At 42.6% G+C, this 19798-nt stretch overlaps 1 protein-coding gene across 1 annotated transcript in view; it reads right to left on the bottom strand.

Moving 5' to 3' along the window:
- afdna (afadin, adherens junction formation factor a) overlaps window positions 1-19341 on the bottom strand; it is a 101544-nt gene extending 82203 nt beyond the window's left edge. The window contains 1 exon segment of the mRNA XM_046836695.1: window positions 19017-19341. Within this exon segment, the coding sequence (XP_046692651.1) occupies window positions 19017-19118 (102 nt within the window). The 5' untranslated portion in view covers window positions 19119-19341.
- Window positions 19342-19798: the final 457 nt, after the last annotated feature.

Raw genomic sequence — 19798 nt, 5'->3', positions numbered from 1 at the left:
CTTAATGCTGCGTTTTTGAAAATCTTACCAGCAAAGTGAAACATCGGATTAAAACTAAATTACATTTCTGACACCTTCTGAAATCTCGCCTGAGAGAAATAAAACGTGCAAAATAATAAACGTGTTCACAGGCTGCCATGAACACCTTCCTGCTGGGCCAGATGTTTGCAGTGATGGTAATTTTGCATGTCAGTGTGAACGTCCTCCCAAGGCTTTGTGGCTTTAATTAGACTGGTGGCAGAGGCTGCTTCTGGAGATTGCAGAACCATGAGATCACACACACACACACACACACACACACACACACACACACACACACACACACACACACACACACACACACACACACACACACAGAGATCCATTAGGTTTTCAACAAACCACTTCTGCTGATGAGCTGGTGTTATGTTACGATGTACAGGATCGCTGTGATAACCTGATCTGAAAGTATGTCTTACTGTGGTATTAATCAACCAAAAAATAAATAAATAAACAAAAACAAACGCCATCCAGTGGTGAAAATATGGTTTGAATAGAAATAAAGCCAAAGTGCTGCTTTAATATTATTACTGCTTGCACTACATATGCTTCATTTAATACAATATTTTGGCCTTTGGTATAAACTCAGAAGTTTGTCAGCAGTAACCTCGGGATCGTAGTCCCCGGGTTACTATGGTTCGATGTTTTCACTCTTGCGACGGATAAATATTTTTGATATGAAGTTTCAGGCAAATGTAACAGCATATAAGCGGAAGGATACGTTGGGATGCTGCCGCGATGTACAGATGTTCAATGTTCAGTTGTCTCGCATCGCCATCTTAAGTCTGGACGTATCATTTGCATTTTCATCTGCACAATTGTTACTTGGTATTTGGTTGGCGTGTACCTGTATTACATAATGGCAATAAAGTTGCCTATATATCCATTAAGAGGACAAAAGTGTTGAAATATTCAGTATGCAGTCGGAGGAGGAAAAACCGAGGACCGGTAACTTTTCGCAAGGTGGCGGATTTACCCTAAAGAGTCGGGTCGTCCCAGTGTATCCGCAAAAGGACACAATACAACAATGTGTCTTGGTGAAAAGAAGGAAAACCGGAACCCAAGCCAGATAAAGTGTCTCGGTTCATCGGTTAAGAAGAATTCCAACATCGCCTCGCCCCTCCCCCACAGCATTACTACGGCCTTTAATTGCCCTACGTGGTGTTCTGCCAATCATTCACAGAGTAAAACCCAATGACTTGACTATTTTATCTTGCACGCCGCAACCTTTTACCCAGTACTAGTTAAGCCCATGATGAAATTCATGAGAGATTCGTACGGGCTCCGAATCGACCAGGAACCCCAGCGAGACATGTCTCGACACCATTCCAATTCAACAGCCATTAACACCTGAACGCTCAACTCAAACCGGGCTGAACTAATGGTGTGTACTGTAGGGCTGAAAAGATTCCTCGAGTAACTAGAAAACAAAAAAGCATTGAGAACAATGACAAAAAAAATAAACACAGGTGAACACAGAGGATGCTGCAGAAGGAAAAATATAGGAACGAGGAGAAGATTCAGGCAAAAGGAAGCGACAAGGAAGTTTCCAAATTTGGGATCATTTGAAGCTAAAAAAACTAAGAAAAGTCTAATATCAGGCCTGAGCTGTAGTTTGGCTGAAGCTTTTAAGGCTATTTTAGATCAGGGGTCTTCAACATTTTTTAGAAACATGATGCAGGGACCCTCTGATATGAATCCAAGCCCATGATGAAATTCGTGAGAGATTCGTACGGGCTCCGAATCGACCAGGAACCCCAGCGAGACATGTCTCGACACCATTCCAATTCAACAGCCATTAACACCTGAACGCTCAACTCAAACTGGGCTGAACTAATGGTGTGTACTGTAGGGCTGAAAAGATTCCTCGAGTAACTAGAAAACAAAAAAGCATTGAGAACAATGACAAAAAAAATAAACACAGGTGAACACAGAGGATGCTGCAGAAGGAAAAATATAGGAACGAGGAGAAGATTCAGGCAAAAGGAAGCGACAAGGAAGTTTCCAAATTTGGGATCATTTGAAGCTAAAAAAACTAAGAAAAGTCTAATATCAGGCCTGAGCTGTAGTTTGGCTGAAGCTTTTAAGGCTATTTTAGATCAGGGGTCTTCAACATTTTTTAGAAACATGATGCAGGGACCCTCTGATATGAGATGATTCAAACACAACAGGAACCAATCGTATTACATTAGTTATATGTGCGTGCATCATCGTCTGTATATTTTCAAATCTTTCAAAAAGATTTATGCATCATAAGCATATATTTTGCGGTTAAAAATCACAGTTTAAGTTGGTCACGGTGGTTTTAATAGATTCTGGTGGACTGTTATACATTGACATGAAGATCAGTTTGAAGTTGAATAGAACTTTAATATTATACAATTTGTTTCATTAAAAATTTTATCTTCGTTTTTGTCTCTTACAAAAGCCAAAAAGCCGTCCAAGAACACGGTCACGGTTTACGCCAGGCCTGAGCTGTAGAAACTTGAAAGTTAATTTCACAACATAAATGAAATGTTTAGGTTTTATTATTATTTGTATCACTATCATTTTGATGTATACCTCAGTTTTAGGTTGTATTAGGCTCACCTTTTTTTTAAAACTAAATTCTAATTGAGTTTTATATGTTTATTTATATTTTTTCATTCAGATATTTGTATTATGATGGAATATGGCAATTAAATGCACTAAAAGGTTTAGTATTCACAGACTGCAATTTTAGCAATACAAACATAAAAAAAAAAAAAAAATTAAAATTCAAAATTTAATTACATTTAAATTTAAAAAAGACAACAAATGACGATTGCACTGCTGCACTACTCCCAGGATGCTTTACTCCGCAATGCTTCACCTACACATACTACAGCACCGGCTGGGTGGAGCCAATGTTTACCCACAGACTGTATCAACAAGAGTGTGATAAAGCACCTGAAGGTTGGCCTGGGGAAAGAAAAAAAAAAGAAAAAAAAAAAAGTCCTGTTTTACATAAATAACTAACATAACCCTAGCGAAAGCACCACATGCTCTCACAGTGGCAACGTATCCGCACGCCGGCACAAAAACAGCACCAGGAACATGCAACAAATCGCTGTTTGAACATTAACTCGATTAACATGTTTACACCGAAGTCTGGGAGAACCAGCTGGAGTTGAAGTTTAACCTCTAGAACAAGTGAGAACCTGTCACTCGACCAAAAAACGTGTGCGTCAGGGAAAAGGAACGCTGCTTTTACAGTCGGTGGTATTTTTCTCCACCGCTAGCACACGTTTTTATATGCTACACTATGGAAAGAGCTCTGAACAAAGTGCAGATAAGAGGATTGAACTTGCAGAGTGACGTGTTGACATTCGGGTGGAGGGGGAAATAAAATCGACTTTGAAGACAGAGCGCGAATAAAAAAAAAAAAAAAAAGAAAGTCAGCTCAAAGATTTACTGCATTCTGGGTCAAATATATTCATTAACCAACATTCCTATGGTGAAACTTGGTGAAGGAGTTTCTCCAAGATCCTTCTGGAAAACCTCAACCACTGACTTGCACCAATCTGCATTCATTTTATCTGCACTACAGAGAAATCTAATCTAGAGAGCTGTGACTGTTAGATTAGGAGCGTTGTTTAGGTTTCAGTGGGCATGCAGTGTTTTACTTCTCCAAGTATGAAGGAACATTCATGAGTTTGTAGCTATTCGTCACCTGACGCTGTTCTGAAGACAAAAAACTTTGGTAGCTCATTCATAATTTCATGAAAAGCTTTCATTTGGAGTGTGTGTGTGTGTGTGTGTGTGTGTGTGTGTGTGTGTGTGTGTGTGTGTTCTAATTAAATGAACTTCAGAACGATGCAAAGCAACTTCTGGTCCGAGGCTGACGAATTCACGTGCACAAAAACACACACGACGTGCTCACAATCGTGAACTCTCCAGCTACACACACAGCTTTTGGGTCTCAAAAAAACTTGAGAAAGAAAGAAAGAAAGAAAGAAAGAAAGAAAGAAAGAAAGAAATTCAGCAGCAGCTGATGTACAGCAGAAGTGATCACAATCCTCTGAAATGTGAGGACTGAGGGGGAGGAATCAGCCGTGCATCTCTTTTCTTAATAAAGAAGGGATCAGCTGAAGTTCACTCGTTTATCATCAGCCTCATCAGGTCATCAGTTTAGCTCACGGTTCACTGCACTGCACGGAGCGAGATGTGATTATCACGCGTTCCTCTTTGGCCCTCAGCGATTCCCAAAAAATAAAACCAGGTCACTGGAGCAGAATGTGTACAGTCTGCATTACGCGTTTGGAAATTAGGATGGTGCGAAATAGCGTGCGGCTCCCACTGACTGTCAGCACGACATGAGGGCGTTAATTACAGCTGTCCGCGGAGCCGTCATCAACCGAGACGAGACGAGATGAGACGACGGGCTTCGACTCACAGGCTTGTGATTAAGTCAGCAGTGTTCTCGTCCCCGTCTCTGGAGATCGCTAGATGATGCAATGCAAAAGTAACCGAGAATCTTGGTTAAACTCTGAAGTGCTGCTTGTTACGTGAGAACCAAGGGGACGGATTGTAAAAAGGAACGTCTTCCTTTGACCGTCTTCCACAACCAGGCGAGGACTCATTTCCCATCTGTCACAGACCCGAGCGAAGGAAGGAAGACGAAGCAATGTGACTTCTGTTTCTTCCGTTTTAGTCATGTCAAGCTTTCGAGTCTTTCTCTGGATCTTGTTTTAGTTTGCTGAGACAGGACACGTTTGCGTCTGAAGGGGACACGTGGCAGTTTACAGGATGACTCGAGGACAAGCGTGAATACAAGCTAAACGTATTCGTCATTTGTTGACTCTCAGTGAATTTCTGCTTCCTGCATTTCTACACATGCCTCCGATTCAAGCGGCTTCTCAGCGTTTCTAACCCTGACCTCCTTCCTCATAACCCTAATTTATCAGAGGTGAGACATTCGAGTGAACTTTGCTTATCTGCGAAAGATAAGCATGAAACCAAACACCTCTTTCGAAAGGGCTCACAGGCCACTATCAGACTCTCAGCAAGCAGTGACAAACACAGTCCAGAGCCTTTCAGATCTCACGCAACAACAACAAAAATGCAGGGTCCTGAAGTAGAAACACACTGAACAGACAACAGTTTGTGGACCATAAGATTCAGATGTGCTTTCCACATGTAGTCACCAGGAGCTCCACTGAATTTTGGAGTGAGCTTGTGGAGATTAGGTTTTTATTTTTATTTTTCCTAATTGCGACTTCTCGCAATTCCGAGTTCTTTTGGAACATCTACGAGTTCGCTTGAGCTATCGCTTCAATGCTTTAATGTTACAATGCAACGCAGACAGGAGCTGAGGGTACAATGGGACAGAGGAAACATGTGAAACAAATATTCCTCTTTTATTTTTTTCCATAGTTTTACAGATTAATCAATTGATGCTAGTTTCATTTTCAGTGTGTAAAGCTTTCTGGCACAGAATGGCGAGAAAGGAATTCGGAATTTGCGAGAAAACAGTCGGAACTTGCGAGAAAGAAAGTCGGAATCATGAGAAAGGAAGTTGGAATTTGCGAGAAAGAGAGTCGGAATTTGCGATAAAAGAAGTCTGAATTTGCGAGAAAACAGTCGGAACTTGCGAGAAAGAAAGTCGGAATTGCAAAAAAAACCTTTCTGAATCGCGAGAAATAGAATCAAAATAAAGTCGCAAATAAGCACACTTTTTTTATGTGGCGAAAACTGCCTTCCATGCACAGAATAATATAACTAATACGTTTAGCTAACAAAACTCCAAGTGACTGACAACAAAATCACAAAAAAAGAAAAAGTATCGCGTCACCGTGTATCGCGATATCACAATCACATCGATATATCGCCCAGCCCCATAAAATGATCATATTCAGCAACTCTGGTGTGTAATTATTACAAGTAAATGCTGAATTTGAAGTCTGTTTCCTGCCAGAAAACGAATGTGAAAACTGGTCCGTCTCCCACTCCGTCTCTCCCACTCCCGTCTCTCCGTCTCTCTCCCGTCTCTCTCCCACTCCCGTCTCTCCCGTCTCTCCCACTCCGTCTCTCTCCCGTCTCTCTCCCGTCTCTCTCCCGTCTCTCTCCCACTCCGCCTCTCTCCGTCTCTCCCACTCCGTCTCTCTCCCTCTCCCGTCTCTCCGTCTCTCCGTCTCTCTCCGTCTCTCCGTCTCTCCGTCTCTCCGTCTCTCTCCCACTCCTGCCTCTCTCCGTCTCTCCCACTCCTGCCTCTCCTGCCTCTCTCCCACTCCTGCCTCTCTCCTGCCTCTCTCCCACTCCTGCCTCTCTCTCCGTCTCTCCCGTCTCTCCCACTCCGTCTCTCTCCGCCTCTCTCCGCCTCTCTCCTGCCTCTCCCGCCTCTCTCCCGTCTCTCTCCCGTCTCTCTCCCACTCCCGTCTCTCTCCCCATTACTCATTAAAAAACAAATAAATATGAAACTTAAACACTGAACATTGACTGAGACTTAGAGCGAAGATTTTTTCAAGGAGTTTGGAGGAGAGAAAAAAGAATCCCATTCATCAAATTCATGATGTGCCTCTTTAGAAGGTTAAACTCAGGAGTTTTCCTGGGAAGAACCGGGGTGTCAGGGCTCGTCAGGAGAAACACTGGGTTCAAAATGGCTTCCTTATTAACTAATCAGGAGCAGTATATTCACACACACTCACAACTCCGCACTGAACACTGCTAGAAGGTCGTTTCATGGTTTTGTTCGTCCAACAGTGATCATTTATCTTTAACACGATCCAGAAAACATGAGCGGGACTGATGGACAATAGTCTTTAAACGCAGCTTATTTGATTGGACTAGCCACAAAACTATGCTAAGTGTTTTCAGAGTTGAACAGATGTTCAGTTTTATTGATCCTGAGAGAACAGATGACATGGCTAACGTGGACACATCCATTATTTATAGCTACGGAGTCATGATTTACACGAGTTATGCGTGACCTTCATAAGCAAGCGCTCGCACCTTGGCAGCACATATGTCTGAATGAAAAAATACACCGAAACTCCAGGTCCAAGAGGTTCGAGGTTCATCCTGAAGGGCTGAAAAGTGCGCCTTCTACAATTTCTCCAGAAGCTGAGATGGCAACATGGTTGAGCTCAGAAATAAGTGCAGGAACGAGTCCCAGGGAGGTCATTCATTAGGTTCGCTGATTAGCCAGAATAAAAAGACATTATTTACAGGAACAGAATGTGGTTGTTCGGGGCTCTTGGGTTTGAGAAACTGCAGCTCGACATCCGAATAATGGATTCCAGCTGCATGTCGTCACATCCCACTGGTTCCACCTGCCCTGCGTTCTGAAAGGTTTTTGTAAAGGCGTGACTGCGAGAGTAATGCAGACGAGCGTGGTGTCTTGTTGCCGAGGAAATATTTACAGAGGGTCTGATGATGATGAAACACTACGAGTGAGCAAGGCACAACTTCTCTGGAGACGCAAACGAGCCGTTCCTCAGAGGGGTGTAATCATTACCACTCCCACTTGACGATTTGCTGATGCAAAACTGGGTGACATGCCAAAAAGTGCCGGTTCGACAGCTACGATCGTCTTTTTTATTTAATTTTTTACAGCCTCTTCGATTGAACAAAAGGAGGACAAATCAGAGCCAGCAAGAGAGGAGAGGAAGTAAAACATTTATCTCCTCATGCTCGGTCACAAATCGACTCGGCCGATCGTTTTGCCCGGAGGAGGCGACTTGATAAACGACAGGAACCGAGGTTAGGTGAAGCTGCGACTTTGACAGCAGTGTTATAGTGAGTTTCAAGTGGAACACGACATAATTTACAGAATCTTTACTCAAGGCCAAAGCGTAATGAGGCAGGAGGAAACAAATGGCAGGGGGAAGATGAAAAATCAGGCTTTAGTCTCTAGATTTGTTCATTCCACCATAAATAACCTACACTATATGGACTAAAACTATTGGGACGCCTGAACCAGATGCGGTTCTTTCCCCAAAGTGTTCCCACAAAGTTGACGAATGTCTTCGGAGGCAGCTTGAATTAGGAGACCCGAACCTGTTTCAGCATGACGATGCCCCTGAGCAGAAAGCCAGCTCCATAAAGATATGCTTTTAAATGTGTTGGAGTGGAAGATCTCCTGCTATAGAGCTACTGATCACCTTTGGGGTGAACGTGAACGCTGACTGCACCCCAGGCTAAAGTACCTGACTTTACTAACACACTTGTGTCTCCACAAAAAGTCTAGTGGAACATCATCTCAGAAGAATGTAGCTAACTATAACAGCAGATAGGGACTTAAAGTAGAATTGGATGTTCAAGAAGAACATAATCTTAAACTCAGGTGCCCACAAACTTATTGCACTCTGGAATCCATGCAAAACATCTGTATCTCATTAAATCGGCTTCAACACGTCCTCGAACCTACTGATGTGTTTTTATCATCCGCTGTTGACTGGCATGACGCAGATCAGGCACACGAGCGCAGGACACGACTTGCCCGAAAGAACGCTGCCATCAGGCACCTGAGGATTCGCGTTAACTCTGCAAAACAAGCTTGCAGGGAGTCTGCACCTACGCTTGCAAATGCTGAAAACGTCTTTTCACATTTCTTGGCTGTCCAAAGTGCATTCCAGAGGACTTAAGACCTCTTTGGAAAAAATCTGAGCTGGAGAAAGCGCCGAGTGCAACAGGATGCCGCAGTATTACAAGAATATGAAACCAACAAAACAGGAGCTGCCCGATTTGTGACACTGTTGCGTACAGTAGGGATCTCCATCCTGATGCGTAGTCAACGATTCGATTCAAAATACACGATCGGATTTCCATTTGATTCACCGAAAATTAAATATGTTGCTACAATCAATATGGTACTGACTTTTATTAGACAGACAGCAAATCATCAATTTACTTAATTGCCTTCTGTCTATCGCAGGTCTCTTTCACACACACGCCTTTATAGTTCAAATAAAATAAAGATAACAGATGAAATAAAACCAGATGTTCTTTTCCTGTTGTGTGTGCAGGAAGTTACAGCTCTACCTCTGCCATGTTAATCTGTGACTCTCAGGACGCCTTGGGCTCAGTAGTGTTGCGATACGTCATATTCACGTAACAGCAGCGGTGCTGAGTTTAGCGAGGAGAAATCGATGCAATGCAAATTAATTAATAAATATAAATAAATATAAAATACTTGTAATCGCTAAATGTTTGTTTTACTGATGCAGGTCTCAAATCAAGCACCGAATTCCACCACGGCCTACACGTCCGGCAACTAAACCCGTCCGTGTGGAAACATAGCAAGAGTTCCGTTTGGTGTCCTGATGATTTACATAATTAAAAACACCATAATTACTTTCAAACATTTACAAGATCGTTTTTAGTCTTCATGCTTCATGTTGACTTTGGTTTCAATAATAATAAACATATATTTGCATAAAGCATCAATATTTGTCCACGCCCATGTTGATTAGAGTATTTAAAAATTGAAATGTATGAATTTAAGGTACAAAAATGTGCGGTTAAGTTGCAATTAATTAACTTAAGTTAACTCATGACAAATATTTTAGCCGATTGACCCCTAATTTTTACTGACGCAAATATGTTCAAAACTATGCATCAAGTTAAAAAATCTGACACTTTTGAAAATCATCGATGAAAAAATCGATGCATCAAAACATTAACTGATGCTGATGTGAACTGGTAAATCTCACAATCCTTAATACAGGAATATATATATATATATATATATATATATATATATATATATATATATATATATATATATATATAAAAATAAGATTAAAATTTAAATTGTTTGTAAAAAATTATTTTGTAATTGCTTCAAGAGTCCTCCTGAAAAATCTGCTGAAACGGCATCACATCCGGGTGCCCACCATATTCGCAGCAGACTCTGTACTGGCTCAGGGGATCTCCATAATACAGCAAAAATCCCTTCACATCAGTGATAGAATGGAAACCTTTATTTAATTTAGAGCCGACCCAAATATTAATCTGCAGAAACACTAGACTTTGAGGATGCGTAATTTCTTAAGAGACCGAAACCTACTGTTTCTACTGAACGGATTATCGATGAACCTCCAGAAAAATGCCAGTACGTCTGGCTGTTGTGATCACTGATACTAGCAGACGCTGATTGTAAACATTATAAAAACCTGTACATGTTTGCGATGTGCACATTGTGGTCTTGTGGTCTGTGCAGGAGAAAATGAGTCACTACTCCGATACGGATCAGGAACATCTCGAAGGCAAATGAGGCCACAGAAAGCTTAGCGTACATAGCAGGTGGTTTCAGTGTGTGTTTATATGATCAGCTGTCAGAAATTTGGCTTTAACTTGAAGTAGGAGACCAAAACCTGTTCCAGCATGACAATGCCCTGCGACAAAGCAGGCTTCATGAAGATACATCCTGCTCCAAAGCTCCAAACCTACTGAACACCTTTGGGATGAATGTGAACGCTGACTGTATCCCAGGCCTCCTCACCTCACCTACCTGACTTTACTAACACCTGTGTGGCTGAATTAATCTCCACAAGCACACACCAACATCTGGAACATCTTCCGGGTTAAAATGGAGATGGGATGAAATGGTATGTCCAAAAAGCACACAATGGTATGATCAGGTGTCCATAAACCTTTGGGAAAAGGTGTAGCTCAAGCAGACATATTTCAAGTGTGGCTTTCAGTATTGTTTATTTCTTTTCTTTCATCATTTTTGCTGCACAGTAACCATGGTAACCGGGAAGCGACTAAACTAAATAAACTTTGCCCTCAGTTCCACACGCAAACCGTCTGCTATGAAATTCAGCACGAAAAGCAGCTTGAATCCTTCAAACCTCGTATTGAGATATGGATCTGCGTGACGTCCTACACGACCGCAGTGTCTGCATCCACCTGTCACCTGTCAGGTTCCCAAATACTCGGTTAAAACAGATGCTCATAAATTCCACCACTCCCTCAGATCAGTCTTAATTAACATTTGGTCTTGGTGAAAGAAATGCACAGGAGTCAAACTGTTCAGCACATATTGAGGCCATTTTATGTTTAGAGCAGGGTTTCCCTGAGGCTCGTGCCAATCCTAAAGCCACACACTGCAGCCAGACAGTGTGAGAGACACGAATCACAGACCAGACAGTGTGGGAGACACGAATAACAGACCAGACAGTGTAAGCTCAGTGATTCCACATCAACTAGCCCTCAGTGCATCGTCCTGGGGGGACTAAAAGAGTCCTCTAAAAATACAGCTGGGCAATATCAAGGAATATATATAATGGTAATATAATAAACATACGTGTACACACACACACACACACACACACACACACAGTATGGCAAAATAAACACAAATTCATTTTATTCACGTCTTTTCTTTACTCAGATATAAAATAAATAAAACTCGACAGAAAAAGGAAACTGAAGGGGACGCAGAAGGGAACTGAAGGGGACGCGGAAGGGAAATGAAGGGGACGCGAAGGAAATGAAGGGGACGTGGAAGGAAACTGAAGGGGACGCGGAAGGAATCTGAAGGGGACGTAAAAGAAACTGAAGCAGAAGGGAACTGAAGGGGACGCGGAAGGAAACTGAAGGGGACGCGGAAGGAAACTGAAGGGGACGCGGAAGGAACTGAAGGGGACGCGAAAGGGAACTGAAGGGGACGCGGAAGGGAGCGGAAGGGAACTGAAGGGGACGCGGAAGGGAACTTGTGAATCTTGCACAGTTCCTCTCTCTGTTCATTGCTGGTGATCTTAAATCTAAAGTATCACCATATAACAGAGATAGCAGTTTTCTGGCTACCAGTTCAGTGTTGATCTGCTTCCATCTTTACCTGGTCTCCACGCTGAAAGTCACGTGACCACACGTGCGCTGCCTAAACTGAGACTATCTGGTCTTTTTTGTTTTGTTGCCGGCAAGTAAAATCTGCAAACTGTTCTCAGAAAGTGTGTCCACACACACGCGCACACACACTTTCCATCAAACCGCAACGTTTGCCGTCATACAATCGCACAAGCTGACGTCGTGCAGCACTAATTGGAGTGGAAGATCTCCTGCTCTATTGTACACCTTTGGAATGAACTGGAACACTGACTGCACCCCAGCTCATGCTGTGTAGGCGTCCACAAACTTTTGTAAGTTGTCCTCCTTACTCTGAGCAATGTCTCAATTTCAGAATAGAAAACGTCCTACGGACCAAAACATTTTCTCTTGAACTTCTTTTAAAGGAAAGCAAGTGCACTGAATATAGAGTGGAGCTGGAAAAAAACAGCCTCCCATCTGCTTCTGGCATCTGAGGTGTGGTTCTGAACACAGAAGGCACATGGATTAAGAACACAGAGGGTGAAAGAAGAGCAAAACAGCAGGGGAGTGAAAGTTAAGAAACAGCACATGCTTTGAATTTGGTGTTTTTTGGGGTGAGGCCCTTCGAGCGCTGCTGCTGCGCTGCATTTCTCCAGGCGCCGATTTCCAGGCCAGGAATGCCGTAGAGAACACGAGATTGTGATGGCAGTAAACACACTTTCACAATTGCGATAGCTTTTAGATTTTCATAACGTTTGCATATGCATACAAAAAAAAAAAAAAAAAAAAAAAAAAAAAGTGTTCTTTATAATGACTTCCTACAAAATGATTAAACTGCAGCGCTGTAGAGGTTCTTCGTTCTGATTGGACGAAGAATTGCTACGCATTGGCTACAAATCCGACGTAATCATTCCCCTTGGGAAGTTCTCGTACGATTTGTGCTTGGATACTAGGAATCACAGATTGAATGCAAACGGCTAAAAAAAACAGTGTGTTGGTTGTTGAAGAATTTCGAAAGGATGTTCATGGAGCATTAATGGAAGGAGTTTCCAGTGTCTGAGCTTTGCGAGGGTCAGGGGTAAAGCTGGAATCTTTTACATTAAGGTTTTCCATGGGAGGAGTTCACGCATTTTTCGATTCCTCTGTAGCAAGACAGGATTTCTATTCGGTCATTACGTAATAAGTATTTTTCAGATTACAAAAATTTGGAACGCTGTGTAAAAAGAAAATAAAAACAGAATGCAATGATCTGCAAATCTCATAAACTCAATAAAACAATACAACAAACATGACTTTGTAGTAGAGAAGTTCGGGTGCTGAATTGACCTGCCTGCAGTGTAGACAGTTAACCATTTGAAAACATTCGCCACATCATTAAACGAAAAACACAACAAAGAAGACCCAGAACTGTTGAGCAGCTAGCATCCTGTATCAGACACATATGCGACAATATTCCTCTCCAAAACTTCAGCAACTGGTAAATAAACTAATTTCTAATCCTGTCCATCCTCATCTCTCCTGCTGAAAATCTCAGCATCTACAAAAACCTCCAGCTCCAACTTCTGTCTTTTTATCAATGTCTCCATCTCTAAAGCTTTCAACATAGCAGCCACAATCTTACCAGATCTCACCAAGTCTGTTAGCAGTAAAATAATATAATAAACTTTATTTTATAAAGTGCCTAAAAGTTGCATCTCAAAGTGCTTTCCAAGCATTAAAATAGAAAATAAAAATAAAATGAAAAAAAAAAGAATAAATAAAATAAATACATAAAACAAACAGATACATCTCAAATTTTTTGCCATTAAAAGATATCCTCAAAACATACCTTTTATATCAAAATATTAAAAAAAAAAAGAAACGTTTAACAGCAACTTGCCTTGTTCGACTTTTTACATTAGAAGGAAAAAGAGGAAAAAGAAAAAATAAATTTTTAGCAATTATCAAATAATCAAACACACCTGACAAATACACACTTTTTAAACCTTACAGGTGAAAACCAATGCCTCATCGAATCATATTTCTCATTGAATATTTCTGTAATAAATAAATAAATAAATAAATATTTAAAGGAGAAAAAACTCCAATGTTTATCTCATTGCTGGACTTCATTATTCAGAACCCGAAGCACTTCCCTGAGCACCTGGACTCTACTTCCTGTGTTATCTTAAGGCCTGTTTTTTCACTCCAAAACACACACACACACACACACACACACACACACACACACACACACACACACACACACACACACACACACACACACACACACACACACACACACACACACACACACACAGTTTATCTCCTTGGCCACCACAGGCAGGGGTTTGTCAGCAGGGTGGAGTGGGAGCATGACCTCTTCACCTTCCCCCCAAGACCTCTCCTGCACCGACAACCACATTGTCCCTGAGCTGCTGTAAAAACAGTGTGTGTGTGTGTGTGTGTGTGTGTGTGTGTGTGTGAGAGACTGAGATTTATAATAACACACCCTGATGTACAATCGTATCTGCGAAGATGTTCCACTAGATGTTATTGAGATTCATTTAGACACACCTTCCTCACATTTTTTTTTCCTGCTCTCTGTTTTTTTTTTAGAAATAAAGAAGGGAAAACCAATAATGTGGGCTCCTCTACAGCTCGCCCCAATAAACACCAGGAAGTCAAATCACCAGTTTCCTCCAAATCCTCAAACAAATGTCTACAGTCGTCAATTAACCAGTGCGTTTTTCTGAATCCTCATGGGAAATGTGTACACCTGACTATAGACTAGGAAGTAGCGTACACACACACACACACACACACACACACACACACACACACACACACACACACACACACAGAACATCCCTGTCTGGATAATAGACTCCACATTAGGGAAACATTCCAGACGCTCCTCCTGAACAAGCTTCTCAGAGAGAGAGGGGTGAGGGACTGAGAGAAAGATAAAGAGAGTGAAACAGAAAGAGAGGGACTGAGAAAGAGAAAGATGGCTAAAACAAAACACTGTAAACAATAAAGTAAAAGCCACACACAGGTCATTAGTGTCAGACTTTACTCCACAAAGAGTGCAGCTGGACAACAACCTACCAACAACCTCACAACTGTTTTCAAACACCAAACATCAAGTAAACAAATCAAGAAACCTCAGTTGAAAAATATCTCTGATCTGGTACAGATATCTGAATGGGTGTGTGTGTGTGTGTGTGTGTGAGGGGAGGACAGATGAGAGACGAGCCCTGAACGCCCCGTGAGCACGTGTGTGTGATGGTTGAACGTGTCTCCGGGGGAAAATCAGCAGGTTAAATAAACGGAAGCAGGTTGAGCAGAAAACAATCTCAACAAAACGTTTGTGACGCAAACAAAAGCAGATTAAAACACCGAGCTGAGTTCTGCCCCACTCTGTCCAACATCTGTCTCATCTAATTACAGAGCAGGAGCTTCAGGATGGAGGAAGTGTGGAGGAACAGCTACATTATTATCAGGGAGAAAGTTTGCCTGGAAGACACACACACACACACACACACACACACACACACACACACACACACACACACACACACACACACACACACACACACAGAAACAGAGACAAAGAGAGACATACAGCACCACACACATACACAGCGACAGAGACAGAGACACGTGTGCACACACACCAAAAGACAGTCCGACACACACACACACACACACACACACACACACACACACACACACACACACACACACACACACACACACACACACACAGATAGACAGACACACAGACTGAAAGATGGACAGACAAACAGACACACAGACACAGACAGACACACAGATAGACACACACACACACACACACACACACAGATAGACAGACACACACACAGATAGACAGACACACACAGATAGAAAGACACACACACAGAGATAGACAGACACACAAAAATAGAGATACACAGACACAAAGACACACACAGACTGAAAGATGGACAGACAAACAGACACACAGACAGACAGACAAACAGACACACAGACACACACACAGATAGACAGACACACACAGATAGACAGACACACACACACAAGACACACACACAGACTGAAAGATGGACAGACAAACAGACACAGACAGACACACACACACACACACACACAGATAGAGATACACACACAAAGACACACACACACAGATAGAGGCACAGACACACAGACTGAAAGACAGACAGACAAACAGACAGACACAAAGACACACCAAAAGACAGACAGAGAGACTGACACAAAGACAGACACACTAGACCTCCCCACACCCCCACCCCCACACATCATACAAACACTCTTAGTAAACCTGGTGTAAAAGTGTGGGTTCTTTGTGCTGTACTGCACCCCCCTCCTTCCTCACACACACACACACACACACACACACACACACACACACACACACACACACACACACACACACACACACACACACACACACACACACACACACACACACACGCCCTGGTGGCGTTTCCCAGGTGACTGTTTCCCCAAATCTCATTTCCTTCAGCCGTGTAGTGGAAACACGGCCTCGGCCAGACCGGACGCAGCAGCAGTGAGACACGAAAGTGCAGAACAATCACAGCCAATCGCTCCCAAGTCCTAACAGGGCGGAGACACGCAGACACGGAGACACCCAGAGACATTCACACAGCTCGAACAGACTGGGTCTGAGCTTTACCAAACTTACATTTTGGTTGCGTATGGCCAAATGTTTGTGGACACCTCACCATAAGATTGGTATGAAACTTTTGAAGGTTCAACATTCAGTCCCTGTTTACTGGTATAATAACCTTCAGTCTTCTGTTGCCCTAGAATTTTGGGCGATTTGTGAAGATCAAATGAGACGTAAGGATGTTGTAAAGTCGAGTACTGATGAAGGCGAGGTGAGGAGGACTGGAGGTGCAGTCAGCGTTCACATTCATTTGGTCAATTTGGGTTTAGCTCCATAGCAGGAAAGAAGAACATATAGCAGGGAAAAATGTCCAAATACTTTTGACTTCAGGAAATATAAACAAACCACCACACCCACACACCCACACCCACACCCACACACACCCCAACCCAAAAGGCAACAATCACTGATCAGGTTTAGAAAAAAAAAGTAGTTTTTATCCATTTCTAGTTACATCCCTTATTTATGTGAAAGCAGCAACCAACAATCATTCCATGCTTCCTTCCTGTCTCTGTCTCTGTCTCTCTCTCTTTCTCTCGGGGTTAAACAAAACTGAGAAGAAAAAATACATCTTGTTCCTGAGAAACCACAAAAGCGGAACCTCCCCTGTCCTCAAAGTCCCCAGGAGATGATCTGTCACTGAAGCGCGTGTGACGCTGCTCATCTCGAAAATCCACATTCATGGCGTGTGATTGGCTCCAGATTTGTTCATCTGTTCCTGCGTCCTTATCGAACTTGGCCTTACGTATCACAATCCAAACCCCGTCTCTGGGGTTACTCCTCAAACGTTAGCCATACCATGAGACGCTTAGCTAACCGTGTGTAGTATAAACACACATACACAGAAGACCTATGATCCACCGGCGCACACACGGCAGTCATGTGACCCGCTGCACGTCTAAGGCTTTATATAAAACACACACACACTTGGTCATAATGAGAAAAATGCAAACTGTCAAAGTAGAGACACACAGTCACAGAACCACACATGGTCACAAAGAGACACACAGTGTCAAACAGAGATACATACAGGGACACACAATGTCAGAGAAACACACATTCAGTGAGACACAGTGTCAAAGAACATTCAGAGACACACTGTGTCAAAAAGACACATTCATAGAGACTGTCAAACAGACACAGTGACAAAGAGGGACACACATTCAGAGAGACAGTGTGAAACAGAGACACAGTGACAGAGTCACACATTAAGAGACACACAGTGTCAAACAGAGACACACAGAGACACACACGTGTCACACAGAGACACACACGTGTCACACAGAGACACACGTGTCACACAGAGACACACACGTGTCACACAGAGACACACACGTGTCACACAGAGACACACACGTGTCACACAGAGAGACCCATTCAAAGAGGCACAGTGTCAAACAGACATACATGGTGGCAGAGAGAGATTAAAAAAAGACATTCAGAGAGAGAGAGAGAGAGAGACATAGATACAGACACAAAGGGACGCACAGACACAAAGAGACACAGAGTCACACATACAGACACAGAGATACACACAAATAGACAAAGAGACACATACACACAGACATACAGATAGAGACAAACATACAATCACAAAGACACAAAGAGACAGAGAGACACACACACACACACACACACACACATATAAAGACACACACAGTCCCTGAGAGCAAGACACCGATTCACAGAGGGACACAGATGTAGAAACAAGGGGACCTACAGACACACACACACACACACACACACACACCTCTTCATGACGTCACCGGGATTAGTCTACCCCCCAGTAACCCCTTTACTTTGCTCTCCATAAACTCCGACTTTATTTACCCTTTAATCCAACAACAAGGTGTCCAACCACCACACACACACACACACACACACACACACACACACACACACACACACACACACACACACACACTTGTTCGGCTAAGCCTAGCTAGCGAGTTCCTGAGCTGTACAGGTTAGCTAGCCTAAACAGTGTCTCTCCCAGTGTCTCATTCAATACAATAATCTTCACTAAACACCAAGAAAACACACAAAAATACATTTTTATATTTAAAACATGTTTTTCAGTGAATAGGATAAAAATAAAGAGTAATAGGAGGTGTTTATGATCCCTTTATGGGACATTTGTTAGCTAGGAGGAGAAACTAGCTCTTGTACACACACACACACACACACACACACACACACACACACCATAAAGATCATTTAGATATAAAATAGTGTTTGAAATGATTTTGGAGAAGTGAGAATGTGTGTAAAGTGTGTATCGGGAATATATAGATATATAAATTTAATAAATATAGAATACATGTAAATAAATATATAAATAAATATGAGGAGCCGGGGTTAGGATACAACACTGAGTGTGTGATTTGTGGTCCAACCGTGTGTGTGTGTGTGTGTGTGTGTGTGTGTGTGTGTGTAAGGCCACACAACCAGGACCAGGACAGAGACCGGGGCCTGCTCCGGTTCCCAGGCCGGTGTTTGAGTGCCTCACCTCGGTCGGTTGGCTGATCTCGAACAGGTCGAGCCGGTTGGCGTTCCAGTGGTTTATGATGTCGGCCAGCTTGCGCCGCTCCTCCTCCCGGTTCCCCGACATCTCTATCTTTTTTCTTCTATTCTATCTATGTGTTTATTTCTTTATCTATCTGTTTAATCAATCCGCGTCCACGACCAGGTTTAATCCACACGTACCCGCGCGCGTTCACGCAGACACGCACACGCACTGCGGGGTAAAAATCGCGGTGTAGCTCTCCGCGTCTCCGTCCACCTCTCCGTCTCTCTCTCTCTCTCTCTCTCTTTCCTGTTTCTCTCCTCCTCCTCCCGTTTCCCGTTTCCGCGTTCTCTCTCTCTCTCTCTCGCTTGCTAGCTCGCTCGCAGCGCGCTCCCGACACTTTCACGGCCGCGCGCCCGCTCTCCAGATGATGTATTCCCGTTCCCCGTGGACTCGCGCACGCGCCAGAAACAGGGCGGAGTCACGTTTCCTTTAAAGGAACCGCTTCTATAAAAAATAAAATAGATAGATAGATAGATAGATAGATAGATAGATAGATAGATAGATAGATAGATAGATAGATAGATAGATAGATAGATAGATAGATAGATAGATAGATAGATACTGACTGTAACGTTTATTACTAATTAATTCAAAGTGAAAATTGAGGAAAAGCTGTTTTAATGTTTTTATAAGCAATAATAGGAACTTTGGACGACATAAAATGTAACTTTAAATGGATAATAAGTATATATATTTTTTATGTGAAAATTTTTTAAATAAAT

Source organism: Silurus meridionalis, chromosome 23, assembly GCF_014805685.1.
Source record: "Silurus meridionalis isolate SWU-2019-XX chromosome 23, ASM1480568v1, whole genome shotgun sequence".
Taxonomy (NCBI): domain Eukaryota; kingdom Metazoa; phylum Chordata; class Actinopteri; order Siluriformes; family Siluridae; genus Silurus; species Silurus meridionalis.
Note: the sequence above shows the minus strand (reverse complement) of the source record. Positions and strands in the feature narration are given on the sequence as shown.